The 20,828-nt window shown below is 45.1% G+C and overlaps 1 protein-coding gene across 1 annotated transcript in view; it reads right to left on the bottom strand.

Annotated features, from left to right (window-relative positions):
* Positions 1–20,828, bottom strand: part of VASH2 (vasohibin 2) — a 90,314-nt gene that overhangs the window by 45,721 nt on the left and 23,765 nt on the right. The window contains exons 3-5 of the mRNA XM_044291487.1: positions 11,702–11,791; positions 6,612–6,668; positions 3,765–3,839 (exon numbers count right to left, since the gene is read on the bottom strand). Of these exons, the coding sequence (XP_044147422.1) occupies positions 3,765–3,839; positions 6,612–6,668; positions 11,702–11,791 (222 nt within the window). The remainder of the gene's footprint in view (positions 1–3,764; positions 3,840–6,611; positions 6,669–11,701; positions 11,792–20,828) is intronic.

Here is a 20,828-nt window from a genome sequence, read left to right as displayed (position 1 = left end):
TGTGCGGACTCAGCAGATGAGCCCCCGCCTCTGGGGTCAGCCTAGGCCACGCCATGGTCGTCCTTGTGAATAGGACACATTCTCTCGTCATCAAGTAATCATATTCTTAATACTCCGCAAGATTGTCTCAAGAATGTAACTGGAAGTGAGCAAGACCGCACACATCAACCCCAGCTGAGAATAGAAAAGGGATCGACACCCTACAAATTAGCCGTAATAGCCTGTATAAGCCATCGTCCACAAGTATATAACGACAGGATATCTCGGATTAGCAAACATCACTGACATTTCCTGCGGTGACTATGTGTGACAAGAATACCGTCATATACATTCATCCTGATCACTTGTACACATCAAAACGCTCCTAATAAATATATAACATGATGTGTGACATCTGGAGACAATCAGCAAGCAGGTTGCTAACACTTTTTCATAGTACTAGTAAAGGTGTTAAATCAAAATGACATCTTATCATACACAGAATAGGTAATACATTTCTGATCGGTGCTGGCCTGTGGGCTGGGACCCCCACCGATTATAGGAATAGGGGGTCTCAGCGGTCCTATAGAGTCCAAATACACACGCAGAGCAAATCTTCAGCTGTCACACCATTCAAAGGGGTGTTGTGATCAGTGGAGGTCCAAGCTGTCAGACCCTTATCACCATTCCTGTGGTTAGTGACAAGTGGTGGTCCTGGGACAACCCAGGAATCCATGTTCATTCTTGCTGCAGTTTCCCCCATGGACACCACGATGAGCAGTGGATCGCGGATCATTGCATGAGGCCAAGTCTGCAGGTGTCGGAGCGCTCATTAGTACAGGACAGGAGGCCCAGGGAGCGGAACGTATGGCCCTAGTAGTGCTGCATTTGCTTTACTCACCGCTCCCTGATCCTATTCACCCGGCGCTACCCCTAAGTCCTGAAAGCGTACAGCATAGGAGTACACCATGACCTGACGCTGAGAAGCACTGGCGCCAGGACACAGTGCTGCACTGACGACTGGTAGTGGTGCCCGGAAGAAGAGAAAAAGATTAGGAGAGGTGAGTATTTTTTTTTTGTCTGCTCTGAGGTCTACATTTAGAGGACAGAGGGGTTGGGTAGAGTTTTAGGGTCATCAGTGGTCTGATTTGGGGTCTGTATAAATTTAGGGGCTGATTTGGGGTGTAATCTGGGGTCTGTATGAATTTGGGGGTCCGTATTGGGTCTGGTCTGCGAGTCTGCAGCCATGTGAAATTCATTTTGGAAAACTAATTAGAATACCACAAAAAAGTAATGACACCTCTAGCTTTCCACTGTTCTCACCACTAGGGGAGCTCTTGGCGTCATTCCTGGCCATGGCCAACTGCTGTGAAGCATGGGATGGGGAGCGTGACAAAAGTATATCCCGTCTTAAATCCATGCTGGAATTTCTTTTTCTACGTGTGGCCCATATATCCACCCAAGTTTGAGACCCCTGGCTTATAGACAGGTATTCTTATCTCAACTAGTGACGAGCGAACTTGTGTTTCATGTTCGGCGTACAAGATTCGGGTTATCTAAGAATTCCGTCATGGATTCCGCTAGCACAGACCTTACATGGCTGTATTAGCAATTACTTGCATCCCCCTTGTAATAACAATTCTGTAATATCTATTCTTATAGCTCTATTTTGTGCCATCCCTCTATTATTCCTTCTAGAAATTATGAATGAATTGCTAGCAGTTTGCAATGAAGGTCCACAAGGGTGTTATCAGCTGAGGAGGTGTCCCTGCACAGTATGACACTGGCAGCACGGACTGGATAATGTGCCAGGGACACACCCCCAACTGGTAACACCCAGCTGGACCTACATTACAAACTGCCAACGATTCATTCATAATTTCTAGCAGGATTAATAAAGGAATGGCACAACACAGAGTCATAAGAATAGATGCACCGTCATTTTTATTACATGGGGGATGCAAGTATTTGCTAAAACGGGCATGTCACGAGAGGGGACGTGTCCCTTTAAGCCAGGTTCACACACTACAGTCGGGTGAGTATAAGATTTCTAAAAATCACAATGCACCAGATATTTTTCTCGTTTTTTTTTTCATGTTGGAATAAACCTTTCAGAATGTTCCTTGTGACCAAGTAAGGAATAGGAGAGATCCCTCTGCAGATCTCTGCTCCATCCCAGCCCTGGCTCCTGCTTATGTCCTTAAATGACTGTCGCAGGAGGCTGCTCCTTGTTTGATGCACCGTAGACCTGCAGCGCCGCTACCAGAGGCCTCATTACTGAGGGACATCACATCCCAATGCTGGTAAATTATACTTCAGGACAGGGCTGAGCATACAGAGCAAGTGAGCAGGAGACTGCTATACCTCACTGCAATTTCTTTAGAAAAAGTGAATTAAACTTACACGAAACTTACCCAAAAACACAATATAAGCATTCAGGATAGATTGATAGCATGCGTCATATATCTCATAGTGGGGGTCCAACCACCTGGACCCCCATAAATGTCTAGAATTAATGGACTGTGGCCCCTTCAGATGTTTCCCCAAAATGTCATTAATGACCCCTTTATTCTAGGTGGGTGTCACAGCCAGTAACCGTATTCAAAAAAGGTCTCATGCACACAAATGTATTTTCTTTCCGTGTCCTTTCCTGTTGTTTTTGCGGACCATATGCGGAACCATTCTTTTTAATGGGTCTGCAAAAAAAACGGAAGTCACTCCGCGTGCATTCCATTTCCGTATGTCCGTATTTCCATTCTGCAAAAAAATAGAACATGTCCTATTATTGTCCGCATTAAGGAAAAGGATAGGACTGTTCTATTAGGGGCCAGCTGTTCCGATCCGCAAAATATGAAATGCACACGGGCGTCATCTGTATTTTTTGAGGATCAGTGTTTTGCGGAATGCAAAATACATACGGTCGTGTTTGTACAGGAGGCCTAAAGGAGTAGTAACGTGAAGTAAGCGATGACACAAAATCCTGCAGCCAATCAGGTCATATGATGTACAGAATTTAAGACCATCATACTTTAGGAATGAAGACAGCAGCAGGAGCTGAATGTGTTTACCTTGTGGGAGGCAGTGACCTCTCTAATCACGTGGCTATGGGAGGACGGGGCTTCATGTGACCAGGGCAGTAACATTACAGACCAGGAGATAAAAGCATAGTGATATAGTTTGTAAGGCTGAAAAAAAAAAAGACATATGTCCATCTAGTTCAGGCTGTTATTCTGAAAAGCTGATCCTATAGCTAATCAGATTATAAGAATGACTACAGCAGAAGAAGATTATGATGATCTTGTAGGAGACAGTGACCTCTCCAGTCATGTGATAATGTGGGGACAGGGCTTCAGGTGACCATGGCAATATCATAAAGTGGCAGGAGATAAAAGATCCTAAATCTAATGGGATTATAAGAATAATGACAGCAGAAGAAGAGTAAGTTTATCTTGTTGGAGGTAGTGACCCCTCCAGCCATGTGATTCTGTGAGGACTGTGCTCATTGTGACAAGGGCAATGTCATGAATTAGCGGGAGAGAAAAGATTCTATGAATAATGACAGCAGACGAGGAAGAGTGTGCTGAGCTTGTGGGAGGCAGTGACCTGTCTACTTAGTACAGGGATAATGCTACAGAAGGAAGGTGCCAGAGAGCACACAGATCCTCGGAAAGGGCAGATTGGGCTGTTGCTCAGGAGACTGTAAGGCCAGACTTACCTTTTGCACTTAACTACTGCAGACTATTTCCAATCATGCCGTCAGACTCTATACTGCTATGAAAGGATACATTCCCAGGATCACAGCTTCTAGACACTTAATGGGTAAGGATTCTCTGGTCATCTCCCGGGCAGTCTCCATTAACCTAGAAGAGAGAGTCATACATATATACAATGTTCCTGGCATAGATATCTAGACAGATTGTCTCCACACATGTCAAAGGAGACAGTCCAAAAACCATCTACACTCTGGGATTCCCATTATAAACAAGCCTTTGTAAGACTGAGGAACTGGCTGCAAGCAAGTCACAAGGATCATCTGCTAATGAAAACCATCCTCATGGCCTGGGAGGAACTAATCCGTAACGAATCAAGACATTAGTCTTAGTCTTGATGAATAAAAATAACATACCAAAACGGAATTGTTGCAATGAAATGGAACTTTCTAGGTCTGAATATAATGATGAAATATGGAAGTGATTACAATACATTTGAGCTGAAGGAGAAGTTTATTGGGGAAAACTGTGCAATTAAAAGAAGGCTCTAGGAGCTTGCTGGGCCACCTCTAGCCTGGACACAAGATGAGATACGGCCCCTAGCATGGACACAAGATGAGATACGGCCCCTAGCCTGGACACAAGATGAGATACGGCCCCTAGCCTGGACACAAGATGAGATACGGCCCCTAGCCTGGACACAAGATGAGATACGGCCCCTAGCCTGGACACAAGATGAGATACGGCCCCTAGCCTGGACACAAGATGAGATACGGCCCCTAGCCTGGACACAAGATGAGATACGGCTGGTCATGGAGTCCTGAGGCACATTTGCCCACTGATATTACAGCTGGGCCTGTAGATCCTGCACACTCGTAGGTTGCCAAGCCCCAGCTGGTCCCATAAATGCTCAATTGGCAATAAATCTGGTGACCGGGCAGCAGTGTTCCCTGTAAGCTGTGCGTTCTAGAAAGGAGAGGGTTAAAACAACATACTAAGGAGGATTAATATGCTGAATAACATGGACAGATGATCTGGCAGATTATCAGGGATGAGCGTTATCGTTCCCGATAATCGGCCTGTGTGAGAGGTGCAAACAACCACCCGATGAACGAGCAAACGCTTGGAAATGGTCCGGACAGAGAGAGGGTGTGTAATGAAGGTGCCACCTCTGCCTGGATGGTGGACAACGAAAGAGTGGGAGCTGCTTGTGCTTGTTGGCGGATCAAACAATCTTCTACTGCTGGGCCGGCTGGAGCCTGTTCACCGTGTGTGCCCACATGAAACCACTGCTCCCAAAACATCCTAACTAAGCTAGGTCAAAATGGCCTAGACAGCGGGCAATTCATTGAAACAACCATCCTGCTTCTCTCAGGCCAATAATGTACCCCCTCTCAAAGTCTGCTGTAGAGCCATGTCTAGCAGTCAACAATCTCTCACCAAGAGGAGCACTAACCAAAAGTAGCCTCTGAGAGCCTTTTTATAGGGCAGCAGGCGAAGGTACTTTTACGCCCTCATGTGGCAAGACCCAGTGTCTAATCAGACCACACCCGCAATCATTTCCCTATCTACAACGGCATGCTGAGTTCTGCAACCATCTAACATTTCTATTTGGATGCATTTTTCTTTTCTTTTTTTTGGCAATGAGTGTATATACTGTATATACTTCTAAACATAAATAACTAAACAGTAAAAAAGTTGAGGAAGGGCACAATGTACTAAAAGTCCTCTGTTCCCAAGTCTGGGAATTCAAAGCCAAGCTCCCTATTTCAGTGGAACTCGGTCTCATGCTGTATACCGTACCGGCTGAGGTGTTACATGCAGTATACGGCTACATCACCGCTGCAGATGAGGACCAGAACAGCAGAGCTGGAATGGTGAGTATCAGATCTTTTATTATTTTATCATATTTAGGGGCACAAAATAAGTTAGAAAGCCCCTTTAAATGGATTGTCCAGGTTTGGACATAGCTTCGCACACCTGTCCATGTGTTGTCCCTGTGTTATGGAAGAGGATGTGGATCCACTTTGTCATTTGAACAGATTTAGCTTAGAGCTACTTCACTGGCATTATCTAAGTAGCCGCAGGTCTTCACCCTTTAACCCCTGTACAGGGATCTGGACTTCACTGCAGGGGAACTACTAGGCCACTACCTCCTGCAGTAGTCTCTGTTTAAGTGTCAAGAGAGGCCAAAGCAGAGCACTGAAGGATCAGGCAAAACCGTAGTCAGAGACAGGCCGAGGTCAGGGCAGGCAGAGTTCATTCAGTCTGATAAATAGGCCAAATGTCAGGGCGGGCAGCTCAGGTTAAACTGGGAATCAGGCCAAGGTCAGGGCAGGCAGAATTCGTTCAATTTGATAAACAGACCAAATGTCAGGGAGGGCAGCTCAAGTTCAACACTGGAGTCAGGCAGAGGGCAGGTAGCAAAGGATCAAATTCTGTAAACAAGCAAAGGTTGGGCATGAGAGATCAGAAAGCTTACAGTGAACTTGCAAGCTAGAACACACTATTGCTCAGGGCCCTTTTCACAGGGGAAGGTGCATAAAATAGACCAGGACAGATAGCCATAAGCTGGGGAGGATTCGGATGTGCACTGGTTCTTTAAGTTCCAGAGGAAGTGCACGCATGCCCTACGGACAGAGTGGGAGTTGCAGGCAGGAAGCAGGCCACTGCCTATGTGGAGTCAAAAGAGCAGCACTACTCCAGCGGTTGGACCCTCTGAGCAACCACAAACCTGGAGCAGGAGAATGGGTGAGTGTTCTGGCGGCCATGTCTGCAGGGCTGAATTGGGCTAAGCACCTTCAACAACCCAAAGACAGGTGTGTGGCGCTGTTTTTGGAAGAAGGCAGAAATGTTAAACAGCACTGGGACAGCACTGTCTACAACAAATGCAGATTATGAAAATAATAAAACATTTCATACCCACTGAGCGGACGGGTCTTTCTGATTTCAAAGAACTGTGTTCCGGTGTGGTTGTATCTAAATTTCTGGCATTAAGGAGAAATAACTAAAAATTCATGCAAAAAAAGTTAGATCCACTATAGAAAATGACATGATCAGTACAGAGGATTCACATATCAAAACTTAAAAGGGCATCTGTCAGCAGATTTGCACCTATGACGCTGGCTGACCTGTTACATGTGCACTTGGCAGCTGAAGGCCTCTGTGTTGGTCCCATGTTCATATGTGCCCGCATTGCTGAGAAAAATGATGTTTTAATAGATGCAAATAAGCCTCTAGGAGCAACGGGGGCGTTACCATTACACCTAGAGGCTCTGCTCTCTCTGCAACTGCTGCACCCTCTGTACTTTGATAGGGCCTGGCATTATGACGTATACACTGCCTGGTCCCGTCAATGAATCGGAGAGCAGAGAAAGCGGAGCCTCTAGGAGAAACGCGGGAGTTGCCGTTACACCTGCCGCTCTCTCTCCTCTTCAATTGACAGGGCCAGGTGTGATCACGTTTTCACTGTGCAGAGGGCGTGGCAAATGCAGAGAGACCTGAGTCTCTAGGTGTAATGGTAACGCCCCCGTTGCTCCTAGAGGCTCATTTGCATCTATTAAAACATCATTTTTCTCAGCAATGTGGACACATATGAACATGGGACCAACACAGATGCCTTCAGCTGCCAAGCGCACATGTAACAGGTCAGCCAGTGTCATATGTACAAATCTGCTGACAGATGGACTTTAAGGCTGGTTTCACACGGGCGGATTCAATGCATTGAACTCGTCTATGAGAGCTCCCGTACTGACCTCCCTAACACTGATAGGATCGCATAGCTTTACATTGAGTTATGATGCTATGTAACCCTTACAGTTCTGGAATGTATTGTATAACACTGACATAATACTGTCAGTGTTATTCAATACATTCCAGAACTCTAAGGCTACATGCACACGACGACTATTTAACGGCCCTTTTTTTCCACTGATGCTTTTCTTAGAAACGGACCCATGCAATTGTATGGGGGCTGTCGGTCAGTGAAAAACTGACAAGATAGAACATATTCTATTTTTTTATTTTTTTTTCAAAAAAACTGCCGTCTGAATAACCCCGTAGACTACCATTGGTCTTAAAATGTGTGATGGCCGTTAAAAAAATTTACATCACATGTCCGTTTTTCACTAGCCTAAGGCCTCGTGCACACGGCCGTTGTGCGGACGTTCCATGCATTGGGGACCACAATTTGTGGTCCCCAATGCACGGGCAACGTCTGTGCGGCGGCCGGGAGGGATTGAGACCCATTCAACTTGAATGGATCCGCGATCCGTCCGCAACATGTTCTATTTTTTTGTGGTGCTGAGGCACGGACAGAAACACCACGGAAGCACTCCGAAGTGCTTCTGTAGGGTTCCGTGCCTCCGTTCCGCAACGCAGCTCCGGATTGTGGACCCATTCAAGTGAATGGGTCCACATCCGTGATGCGGGAAGCACACGGCAGGTGCCCGCATATTGCGAACCCGCTGTTTGCGGGCTGGGCAACGGCCGTGTGCATGAGGCCTAAGGGTTACATAGCATAATAAATCAATACTATGCTATGTGATCCTATAAGTGCTAGGGAGGTCAGGGCGGGGGCTCTCACAGACACACTCAGAGTTCAACGCAATGAACTGGCTCGTGTGAAACCAGCCTAAGTCAGGGGAGACGCCACCATATGGAAAGACAGAATATGCAATCTGCTCCAGTCAAACAAACATGGAGCTCACGGGCCATCTGCCCACGGACGTGCCAACAGCTTTTCCTTAAAGCTTTTCCTGTACAACAATGACAGTGCCATAAAAAAAAGCTGTAAAAACAATAAAATGTAGCCAATATAGACGGAGGCGACATTTTACAACACTCCTGGTCTTAGTAATGAGCAGCAAGAGCATTTTCCGCTAATATAAAAATACTCTTTAGAGGAGATTTATCAAAGCTGGTGTAAAGTAGAACTGGCTTAGTTGCCTATAGCAACCAATCAGATTCCACCTTTCATTTTCCAAAGGAGCTCTGAAAAATGAAAGGTAGAATCTGATTGGTTGCTACAGGTAACTAAGCCAGTTTTCCCTCACACCAATCTTGATAAATCTCCCCGAATGTTGTGTTCTGTCTCTGACAACCAATATGGCCACCATTACACCTCTCATTGAATGATCACTCAATTACTTGAAGTCCTACTTCTGACTAGAAGATCGTGTCACGATACTTCAAGCACTCCGATATCACAGAGAAAGTAGAAAGAAGTGTCATTCAGGAGTCTGGGAAATCACACATAAACTTCAGGGTGTCACGGCGGCCATATTGGCGTAGCACACCACCAGAGATCTTGCAAGGCTAGACGTATTCCCTTTTTCCCAAGGCACTAATTTATGACACACTCCTTTATTCAGGGTGGTCCCTTCACTCTGTATTTGACTGCAGAGGATGTGTCTGATGACGGAGCCCGGACACCACACACATCTAAGGGCCAATCTCCAGGGGATGCTGAGAGGCTTCTCCAACACCTGGGAGATTTGCAAACTCTTCCAGAAGTCCAGGAAAAATATTTTTCCCCAGCAACAGCGCCCTCTAAGGTTGTGCAAGCAATCGCAGCTCCATCACATTCAAGCCACGCTGCGATACCAGACGCAGCCTATGGACAAGAGGGCGCTGTTACTGGGGGGGTTGGGGAGGAACGGACCCTTTATTCAATATGATATCATTTCCCTCTTTCTGTTTACCCCGGATACTTTTTGAATGGATTTTGTATTAAGGAAGCAGCTGGTTTCCAGCAAGAAGGAAGGAGGGGGGCGTGAAACAGCTGCAAGCTGGCATGCCCGCACTATCCGTGCCAGACCCAGTGACAGGCCAAATCATGATGGAAGGCATCCGGAGCGGCTTCTGGCTCAAGAGCAAAACTATACCAGTGACAAACCAGGTCGAGAAAGCAGTAATAAGACGAGAGAGGGACCGGTGAGGCTTCAGAAGGTTAATGGAGCCCGAAACTTAAAGAGGTGGCTTATAAAAAGGGCAGAACTATGTAAAGAGATATGGGGCAAAGGTGTACATAGCTTTTAAAACTATGACACAGACAGGGGTGCACCACCAATGAGGCCAGGTAGGGGCAAGGGGAGGGCACCGCAAGGGCCATGGGGTTAGGTTAAGAAATTGGCATTTGGGGGAGGGAGGGGGGGGGGGCGTTTCAGTATTCGCCTCAGGCAGCAGAAAGGCTCGGTGCACCCCTGGACACAGACCCTTACCCGAGCTCTAATAATACAGGTGAAACTCGAAAAATTTGAATATTGCGCAAAAGTTCATTTATTTCAATAATGCAACTTAAAAGGTGAAACTAATATATGAGATAGACTCATTACATGCAAAGCGAGATATTTCAAGCCTTTATTTGTTATAATTTGGATGATTATGGCTTACAGCTTATGAAAACCCCAAAGTCACAATCTCAGAAAATTGGAACATTGTGAAAAGGTTCAATATTCTAGGCTCAAAGTGTCACACTCTAGTCAGCTAATTAATCCATACCCCCTGAGCAAAGGGTTCCTGAGCCTTTACATTGTCTCTCAGTCGGTTCAGTAGGAATCACGATCATGCGAAAGACTGCTGACCTGACAGTTGTGCAGAAAACCATCATTGACACCGTCCATAAGGAGAAAAAGCCTCAAAAGGTAATTGCAAAAGAAGTTGGATGTTCCTAAAGTGCTGCATCAAAGCACATTAATGGAAGGGACAAGTGTGGAAGACAAAGGTGCACAAGCAGCAGGGATGACCGCGGCCTGGAGAGGATGGTCAGGAAAAGGCCATTCAAAAGTGTTGGGGACTTTCACAAGAAGTGGACTGAGGCTGGAGTTAGTGCATCAAGACCCACCACACACAGACGGATCCTGGACATGGGCTTCAAATGTCGCATTCCTCTTGTCAAGCTTCTCCTGAACAACAAACAACGTCAGAAGCGTCTTACCTGGGCTAAAGAAAAAAGAACTGGTCTCAGTGGTCCAAAGTCCTCTTTTCTGATGAGAGCAACTTTTGCATCTCAATTGGAAACCAAGGACCCAGAGTCTGGAGGAAGAATGGAGAGGCACACAATGCAAGATGCTTGAAGTCCAGTGTGAAGTTTCCACAGTCTGTGCTGATTTGGGGAGACATGTCATCTGCTGGTGTTGGTCCACTGTGCTTCATTAAGTCCAGAGTCAACACAGCCATCTACCAGGAGATTTTGGAGCACTTCATGCTTCCTTCCACAGACTAGCTTTATGGAGATGGTGACTTCATTTCCAGCAGGACTTGGCACCTGCCCACACTGCCATAAGTACCAAAACCTGGTTCAGTGACCATGGGATTACTGTGCTCGATTGGCCAGCAAACTCGCCTGACCTGAACCCCATAGAGAATCTACAGGGCATTGCCAAGAGAAAGATGAGAGACATGAGACCGAACAATGCAAAAGATCTGAAGGCCACTATTGAAGCATCCTGGTCTTCCACAAGACCTCAGCAGTGCCATAGGCTGATAGCATCCATGCCACGCCGCAATGAGGGGCCCAAACCAAGTACTGAGTACACATGCATGATTATACTTTTCAGAGGTCCTACATTTTTCTATTTAACATCCTTTTTTTATTGATTTCATGTAGTATTCAAATTCTCTGAGATTGTGACTTTGGGGTTTCATAAGCTGTAAGCCATAATCACCCGAATGATAACAAAAAAAGGCTTGAAATATCTCGCTTTGCATGTAATGAGTCTCATATGTTAGTTTCACCTTTTAAGTTGCATTACTGAAATAAATGAACTTTTGAACGATATTCAAATTTTTCGAGTTTCACCTGTACACTGAATCCTGCTTCCTCAAATTGCAGAAGCGCTTCATCATGTGACACCATGCACACTGAGAGCTAGGAAAATTTTGACTGCAGCTTTGGATGTGAATAGAGAATAAAAAAGAGAATAGGCATGCTTACTCAGCAATGTATGTAGATGTGACCTAGCCCTCGGTTCCATAGTGAGTGAATACAGACAGTCTGAGAGAAAGGATACTGCAATGTCTTCATGTATCTCTGCACGGCCTGCAGCCACTCGGGGATGGACATGGACATCTTGTAGGTCGGTACAGTCGGCACAGGAAGGCTGAAAGGAAGACAACAATGAAATAAAAAATGACTGTGAGGAACGACAGCGCGCAGCTCCAGGAATAACACATATGTGTAACGCGGCTGGCACAACGCGAACGCTTTCCATATGGAACAGAATATGTTTCTTACACGATTGTTATCCTTGTAGTTTCAGGATTTCCTTGTTGAGCGAAACAGATAATGGATAATTTCCTGAAAATTCTCAACAGCAGATGTCGGATTACAGAGACCTTATAATAAGCAACTCATTATAACAGATTTAGTGTGGATAGATGTAGTAGAGTCGAGTTTGTCACTTGGCACAACTAACGGCTATAGCATGATGTATTGTCTGTGCAGGTAGAGGTTAAAAGGGGTTATCCCATGACTAATGTAAAAAATGAAAATCAGACATCATAGTACATGACAATTTCTTTCTAATAAAGCCAGAACCAGCCCTGTACCTCACACGGATCCAGAGATCTCCCCATTCATTGCTCTGCTAGATTTATATCAGACTGGCAGTTTAGGGGGCGTGGCTTCTGTACTGCCGCCAAGGGGGCGTGTCCATGCTCTACCCATCACAAATCAGGGGGCAGCTGAAGGATGAAACTGAGCATGTGCGGCCATCTCAGTGAGCAGGTCAAAGAAATAAGAAAAAAGCAAACAGCAGATGGCGCTATACAGATACATTTTATTGAATAACTCACTGGCTGTTCTAAATTTTTAATTACATGCAATTACAAAAGTATTCAGATCCAGGTGCTGGTTTGAAAACTGTAAAAAAAAAATTCTAGTACAACTCAAAAAGCGATGGTCAATAAGCGACTGCTGAACAACCCCATTTTTGCATTATTACAATGTCTGTTTACATAGAGCCAAAATAATCATTAAGATTTTTCGGTATAGATTATATTTGTTGCCAACATGGTTGACAACCCCTATACTAAATGCGGACAGGCCGGCGATCTTAGTTTATTGCCGCAGGTCAGGCAGCTGAAACCGCCACCGATCAGATAGATGAACAGCAGCGGATTTCTCCTGCAGTGGCCACTGCTGGTGGAATGTGGTATTACATGACTTCCATGAAATATTTCCAACTAATGGTCCATGAATAATGATAATGTATGGCTCCACCAGTATGGGAGCTGCTAAATAAAGTGGATCTCCATTCTAGTTTACGGTGGAAGGTCACCAGTTGGGGACCTTCTTTCTACTTTATTGCCCATATTCCCTAGAGAGAAAATGCATAGGGTTTGTCCTATGAGAGACGACCCCTTGTAGTTTGGCAAAGGTCCATCTCCAGGTGCCATCAAACACCTGATTTTGCTGGAAAAAAGGTCTCTGCCTAGAAGTAGCATTTCCCCTGCAAAATCTGATGTTTGATGGTGCTAGGAGTGGTGGCTGCAGAGAAAAAGGTAGTATTACACAGCAGCTATTCATATGAATTGTAATACATGGCTTCCAGAAAGGGACTCGCCCTTAAAGGGAATGTGTCATCACAACACCTTTTACTTAAAAGCACATTTTTTTCTGAATTTTTGGTGATCTTAGTTTTAATTTTCCTCCTCACTATCTATATTTTATAAAGTTAGCTAAAAATCACGCAGTTTTTGTACCGGCCACTAGGTCTAGTAATGTTAAGACTTCCTGTTCAGTGCAGGATAACTTTTTAGTAGTCATCTCATTATCATCACAGGCAGAATTACAATGACAGATGATTAGGTGGCAGACTGATGCCACTAGGTTTCCGTAGCAACCATCAGATAGCATTTATCAAAACTCCAGGGTTACAATCCTCAGTTTCCTAAATATTAGGGAACGGCTTTTATAGCAATTTAACATAGTTGTAGATGATCCATTTCAGATGGGAAATATAGTTCAGTAATGACATCATCAGTGTGGTAGTGACATCATCAGTGTGGTAGTGACATCATCAGTGTGGGAGAAAGTAGATTACTTCTCTTGCTACCGGCATCCTAGGACCGAACTAAAAGGAAGTTAAAAAAATATATACTGTATAGGCATCTTATCGTGCAGCCTGAGATACAGGCCCAAAATAGATTTTGTGGTCATTTTTAAGGTTTTTATTTTGTGATTGTAAATTTTTTTAAATCCTATTTTCTGTACATCATTACGAGGGCTGCCATCTCCCTGAGATGCTGTTAAGGCATTCACAGATATACTTTACAGCAGCCACATAGATCACAGGAACCTGTAGTCCGGAGGTAACTCATTGGCCTCTACAGAACAGTGTTGTGGGCATGCTCTATGATCTCTGCAGAGGTTATTGTGCAGGGAGGGGGAGGAGGTAAGCTGTGACAGCACCTATTGTGAATAGTGGGTCCTGTTTTATCTATCGTGTGGTTCAGAGGTCAGTGTGAAAATAGCAAAACTTCAGTATTTTGTCTTAAAACAGATATAAAATAAAAAAATTTACCAAAAATACACACATTAAGGTTACATTCACACGACAGTTAATAACGTCCATCACGGATGCTTTCAGAACCACTGCCAACGGCCAATGGAACTATTCACACGGCTGTTCGGCCAATGAATAGCAGCTGTAAAAAAACAGAACGTTTTAACGGGTAGATGGACCCCATTGAAATCCACGGGACCGTCTTGATGGCCGTTAGACAGAAGTGCACCCGTCTAACGACCGTTAACAATGGGTACACTATTGCAATATGGCCTTTTAGGGGTTAAACATTTTTTTTACTCACCTCATTCATTTGCACAAGCAGAGGCATTCGTTCCTCTCTTTATTCTGAAGGACCTGCTGAAGGACCTGACTCAAGCGTGATGATGTCACCACGCAATCATGCTGGGAGTGCGTGGTGACGTCATCACGCTGGAGCACAGGTCCTTTAAAATTAAGAGCGACTGCCTCTGATCGTGTAAGTGGATGAGGTGATAGATGTGTTTTTGTTTTTTATTTCAGCTAAACAAAACCAAACATTATTATAGCTAAGGACCTCTATGGGGGAAATTATTACTGCTGGGGGCCACTATGGGGGACATTATTACTGCTGGAGGCCACTATGGAGGACATTATTACTGCTGGAGGCCACTATGGAGGACATTATTACTGCTGGAGACCACTATGGAGGAGATTATTACTGCTGGGGGCCACTATGGGGGACATTCTTACTGCTGGGGGCCACTATGGGGGACATTCTTACTGCTGGGGGCCACTATGGGGGACATTCTTACTGCTGGAGACCACTATGGAGGACATTATTACTGCTGGAGGCCACTATGGAGGACATTATTACTGCTGGAGGCCACTATGGGGGACATTATTACTGCTGGAGACCACTATGGAGGACATTATTACTGCTGGAGACCACTATGGAGGAGATTATTACTGCTGGAGGCCACTATGGAGGACATTATTACTGCTGGAGACCACTATGGAGGAGATTATTACTGCTGGAGACCACTATGGAGGAGATTATTACTGCTGGGGGCCACTATGGGGGACATTATTACTGCTGGAGGCCACTATGGAGGAGATTATTACTGCTGGGGGCCACTATGGGGGACATTATTACTGCTGGAGGCCACTATGGAGGAGATTATTACTGCTGGGGGCCACTATGGGGGACATTATTACTGCTGGAGGCCACTATGGGGGACATTATTACTGCTGGAGGCCACTATGGAGGAGATTATTACTGCTGGAGACCACTATGGAGGAGATTATTACTGCTGGGGGCCACTATGGAGGACATTATTACTGCTGGAGACCACTATGGAGGAGATTATTACTGCTGGAGACCACTATGGAGGAGATTATTACTGCTGGAGGCCACTATGGAGGAGATTATTACTGCTGGAGGCCACTATGGAGGAGATTATTACTGCTGGGGGCCACTATGGGGGACATTATTACTGCTGGAGGCCACTATGGAGGAGATTATTACTGCTGGAGACCACTATGGAGGAGATTATTACTGCTGGAGACCACTATGGAGGAGATTATTACTGCTGGAGGCCACTATGGAGGAGATTATTACTGCTGGAGACCACTATGGAGGAGATTATTACTGCTGGGGGCCACTATGGAGGACATTATTACTGCTGGAGACCACTATGGAGGAGATTATTACTGCTGGGGGCCACTATGGAGGACATTATTACTGCTGGAGACCACTATGGAGGAGATTATTACTGCTGGAGACCACTATGGAGGAGATTATTACTGCTGGAGGCCACTATGGAGGAGATTATTACTGCTGGGGGCCACTATGGGGGGGGTTATTACTGCTGGAGACCACTATGGAGGAGATTATTACTGCTGGAGACCACTATGGAGGACATTATTACTGCTGGGGGCCACTATGGAGGAGATTATTACTGCTGGAGACCACTATGGAGGAGATTATTACTGCTGGAGACCACTATGGAGGACATTATTACTGCTGGGGGCCACTATGGAGGACATTATTACTGCTGGGGGCCACTATGGAGGACATTATTACTGCTGGGGGCCACTATGGAGGACATTATTACTGCTGGAGACCACTATGGAGGAGATTATTACTGCTGGAGACCACTATGGAGGACATTATTACTGCTGGGGGCCACTATGGGGGACATTATTACTGCTGGAGGCCACTATGGAGGACATTATTACTGCTGGGGGCCACTATGGAGGAGATTATTACTGCTGGAGACCACTATGGAGGACATTATTACTGCTGGGGGCCACTATGGAGGAGATTATTACTGCTGGGGGCCACTATGGGGGACATTATTACTGCTGGAGACCACTATGGAGGAGATTATTACTGCTGGAGACCACTATGGAGGAGATTATTACTGCTGGGGGCCACTATGGGGGACATTATTACTGCTGGAGACCACTATGGAGGAGATTATTACTGCTGGAGACCACTATGGAGGAGATTATTACTGCTGGAGACCACTATGGAGGACATTATTACTGCTGGGGGCCACTATGGGGGACATTATTACTGCTGGAGACCACTATGGAGGAGATTATTACTGCTGGAGACCACTATGGAGGAGATTATTACTGCTGGAGACCACTATGGAGGACATTATTACTGCTGGGGGCCACTATGGGGGACATTATTACTGCTGGAGACCACTATGGAGGAGATTATTACTGCTGGAGACCACTATGGAGGAGATTATTACTGCTGGAGACCACTATGGAGGAGATTATTACTGATGGGGGCCATGGCGTTTTATGAAATTCTGCAATCACACCATACGGGTAGATGTATTCCGGTAGCTCGTCTGGGTACCGCCTCGGCCTCAGGAAACGGACACCTATGAGAGTAGTAGTGACGGGAGCCGCAGGCTGCTGTCACAATGAATAATTTGGGAAAAGGGATTTGCAGTCACTGATTTCTCAGGAAAAAGTGTAATAACATTTTTTTAAGTTTTTTTCCAATCCCTAACACAGAACGACGCGGCGGTGTGATCCGCACTTCACAGGGGTGGAGGAATCCATTATCACCTGAACACTGGATTCAGCTCACGTTATTCAGCGTGGTAACAACTACTCCCACACTATTCATCATCCCCCATGAATGCACCCATACACTGCCAACCAGGGCTGACTTCTACCTGTACACTAACCCCGCGTACGGCCTGGGACACACGGCGACTAAACTGGCGAGATTATGGCAGTAATGTAACAACGTCTGCACAGCAATGTGTGTGCGCAGATAGATAGAAACAGACAGCGATGGAATAGATCTATCATCTAGCTATCCTCATATCTATCCCATATCTATCTATCTATCTATCCCATATCTATCTATCTATCTATCCCATATCTATCTATCCCATATCTATCCCATATCTATCTATCTATCTATCCCATATCTATCTATCTATCTATCCCATATCTATCTATCTATCTATCCCATATCTATCTATCTATCTATCTATCCCATATCTATCTATCTATCTATCTATCCCATATCTATCTATCTATCCCATATCTATCTATCTATCCCATATCTATCTATCTATCCCATATCTATCTATCTATCTATCTATCTATCTATCCCATATCTATCTATCTATCCCATATCTATCTATCTATCCCATATCTATCTATCTATCCTCATATCTATCTATCTATCTATCCCATATCTATCTATCTATCCCATATCTATCTATCTATCCCATATCTATCTATCTATCCCATATCTATCTATCTATCTATCTATCTATCCATCTCATATCCATCTATCTATCTATCTATCCCATATCTATCTATCTATCCATCCATCTATCCATCTCATATCCATCTATCTAGAACAAGAAAATCAGCAGCACTCTCATAAAATGAAAAAATAGAAAAAATGTTTATTCACCCATGTGGACGCAACGTTTCGGCTCAAACACTAGGGTCTTTCTCAAGCTTGAGGACGGCTCTAGTGTTTGAGCCGAAACGTCGTGTTCAAATGGGTGAATAAACATTTTTTTTCAGATTTTCTTGTTCTATATATTTTGGACCATAGTCCGGGTCCATTAGGCTTGTACCTCTATTATTTGTATCCATTTTTATTCAGTGCTGTCATTTTTCTACTATATCTATCTATTACAGATAGATAGATAGATAGATATTACATAGAGATAGATATTACATAGAGATAGATAGATAGATAGATAGATATATGAGATAGATGCTGGTCTCCTGGCCCCCGTACATCAGGCAGTCAGCAGTATCCCGCACATGGAGACCCTCCGGATACATGACGTGTTACTCTGTGGTCAGGATATGAAGTCACCCCCTTCCCCCCCCCCCATACCCGGACAATGCTCTGCCTCCCTCTCCTCTTCCTGCGCTCATGGAGGTCGCTGCTCCCCTCCCCCGACATGTGTCTACGTGTCAATCGAAAAAAAAAAGTAGTTTCATCGTTGTCATCCAACTTTTCCAAAACCAGATAAAATGAACAAACAGCAGATTTCTTATGTGGAGGGTAAATCCTCTGCACTCTACAAGCCCTGGCGAGGACGGCTCCGCACCGCACAATATTCTCGCCGCGTCCTCGCTCCCGTGTGTAATGTCATTTTCTGCTCCTTCTGGAATTCAGCTGATCCCACAATCCTGCTGTAACCGCCAACACCACGGCCTGGTTACTAAATGCAGCTCAGAGATGAATGATGTATTCTGTATATATAGTGAGGATTCGGACGTTAAAATTCGCGCCCGTCCCCCTCCTTATACAGACGCTTAATAATGGAGTCTCTCACAACACATACTAATCAGACTATGTATGGACATGCCCTATTGACAAGGGGTTAATTTATTCCCATATTTCCAGGAGGAATAAACAGAGTAACGGCAGAATGCAGAGTTCTAAGCATAGATGATACTCTGCAATGTTATAGGAAATGCAAGTACTGTATCCGCTACCTATAATGCCCCCCTGTAGAAATTTAGCATTTAAAGGGGTATTACGGTTTCAGGAAATAAAGAATTTTCTATCGTACAATGGAAAGGTATACAATTTTCCATTATGCTTTTTGTGTTACAAGATCTCTGCTTGCTGTCATTCAATACAAACCTTCATTGTTTACTTCCAGAAAGTAAAACTCCGTCCTGGTCACGTGATGGGCGCACGGCGACGATTACGGTACTGTAATGAGGAGTGCAGCTTTTCAGCCATCACATGACCAGGGCAGTTTTTATTCCACTGGCAGTAGACAATGAAGGCTCCTATTGTATGACAGCAAGCAGAGATCTTGACCTTAGATGGACTGATAAAGAAAGTATATTGGAAAACCGTATAAATTTCAGTAACATTACAGGGGAAGTCCAAAATTCGAAGAATATGGCAGCTTTCTTCCAAAACCAGCGCCACTCCTGTCCTCAGGTTGTGTACGGTATTGCAGCTGAACCCCATTCACTTCGGTAAAGCTGAGCGACAATACCAGATATAAGCTGCGGACAGGTGTGATGCGGTTTTTGGCACAAATCAGCCATGTTTTTCCAATCCTGGACAACCCCTTTAAAGGGTTTGTCCACTTTCTGCTTACCTTTCTGAAATGCCATATACTGACATGTAATGGCCTATGAAATGCTTGAATGGCCATTGGCACCCTATGGGTGCCATATGTAAAAGGACCGCCACATCCACTGTGGCCCAAGATAGCCATGGTCATGACATTTACCAATGTGATTGCCTCCTTGGCGGCATCCTCTAGTGCGCAGGCGCTGAAAGTCTCCAGCGCTGGTGCAGATCGAGGCAGCAGAGTCTCCTGTACCTGCGCATGCGCTGGACACTTTTAGCATCTGACCAGACATCCTGGACACTGGGCACCTGGGTCATCGGGGGGGGGGAGGAGTGTCTATGGACGTGCTGCCGTTTTAGCATTCACACATGCAAGTATCAGATATTTCACCAGAAGGTGAACTACCCCTTTAATGTGTGGAACCCATAATACCCCTTTAATGGTTTTCCAGCATGTACATATTGATGACCTATATCAATATTGGTGGGGTTCCGACATCGAGCACCCGCACCGTTCAGCAGTTTTTGGCAGCCGCCAGTTCTGGAAGCTGACAGTGTACAGAGCCGGAAGCAGAGGGTGGAAATCTCCTTTAAATTTGTGAAACCTTGAACATCCCTTTAATGTTTTCCAAAATAAAGGGGTTTTCCAGCATGTACATATTGATGACCCATATCAATATCAGATCGGTGGGGTTCTGACACCGCGCACCCGCACCGTTCAGCTGTTTTTGGAAGCCGCCAGTTCTGGAAGCTGACAGTGTACAGAGCTGGAAGCAGAAGGTGGAAAACGCCTTTAGGGCTCATGCACACGACCATATGTATTTTGCGGTCCGCAAAAAACGGATCCGAAAATGTACCAGACCAGAACAGTAAAACCACTGAGCGTGTGCATACTTCTGCTTATTGTGGGAGGCTCAGTCTTGCCTATCTAGTCTCCAGCAGCACCCTGTCATCTGGGAGACATATTTATAAGTGATGAGTGATCGCGTCCGAAATGACCCATATGACGACGTGATTACTCCTTTTGGCGTTATGCACAATCAAGTC

This window comes from Bufo gargarizans, chromosome 4, assembly GCF_014858855.1.
Source record: "Bufo gargarizans isolate SCDJY-AF-19 chromosome 4, ASM1485885v1, whole genome shotgun sequence".
In the NCBI taxonomy this organism is placed as follows: domain Eukaryota; kingdom Metazoa; phylum Chordata; class Amphibia; order Anura; family Bufonidae; genus Bufo; species Bufo gargarizans.
Note: the sequence above shows the minus strand (reverse complement) of the source record. Positions and strands in the feature narration are given on the sequence as shown.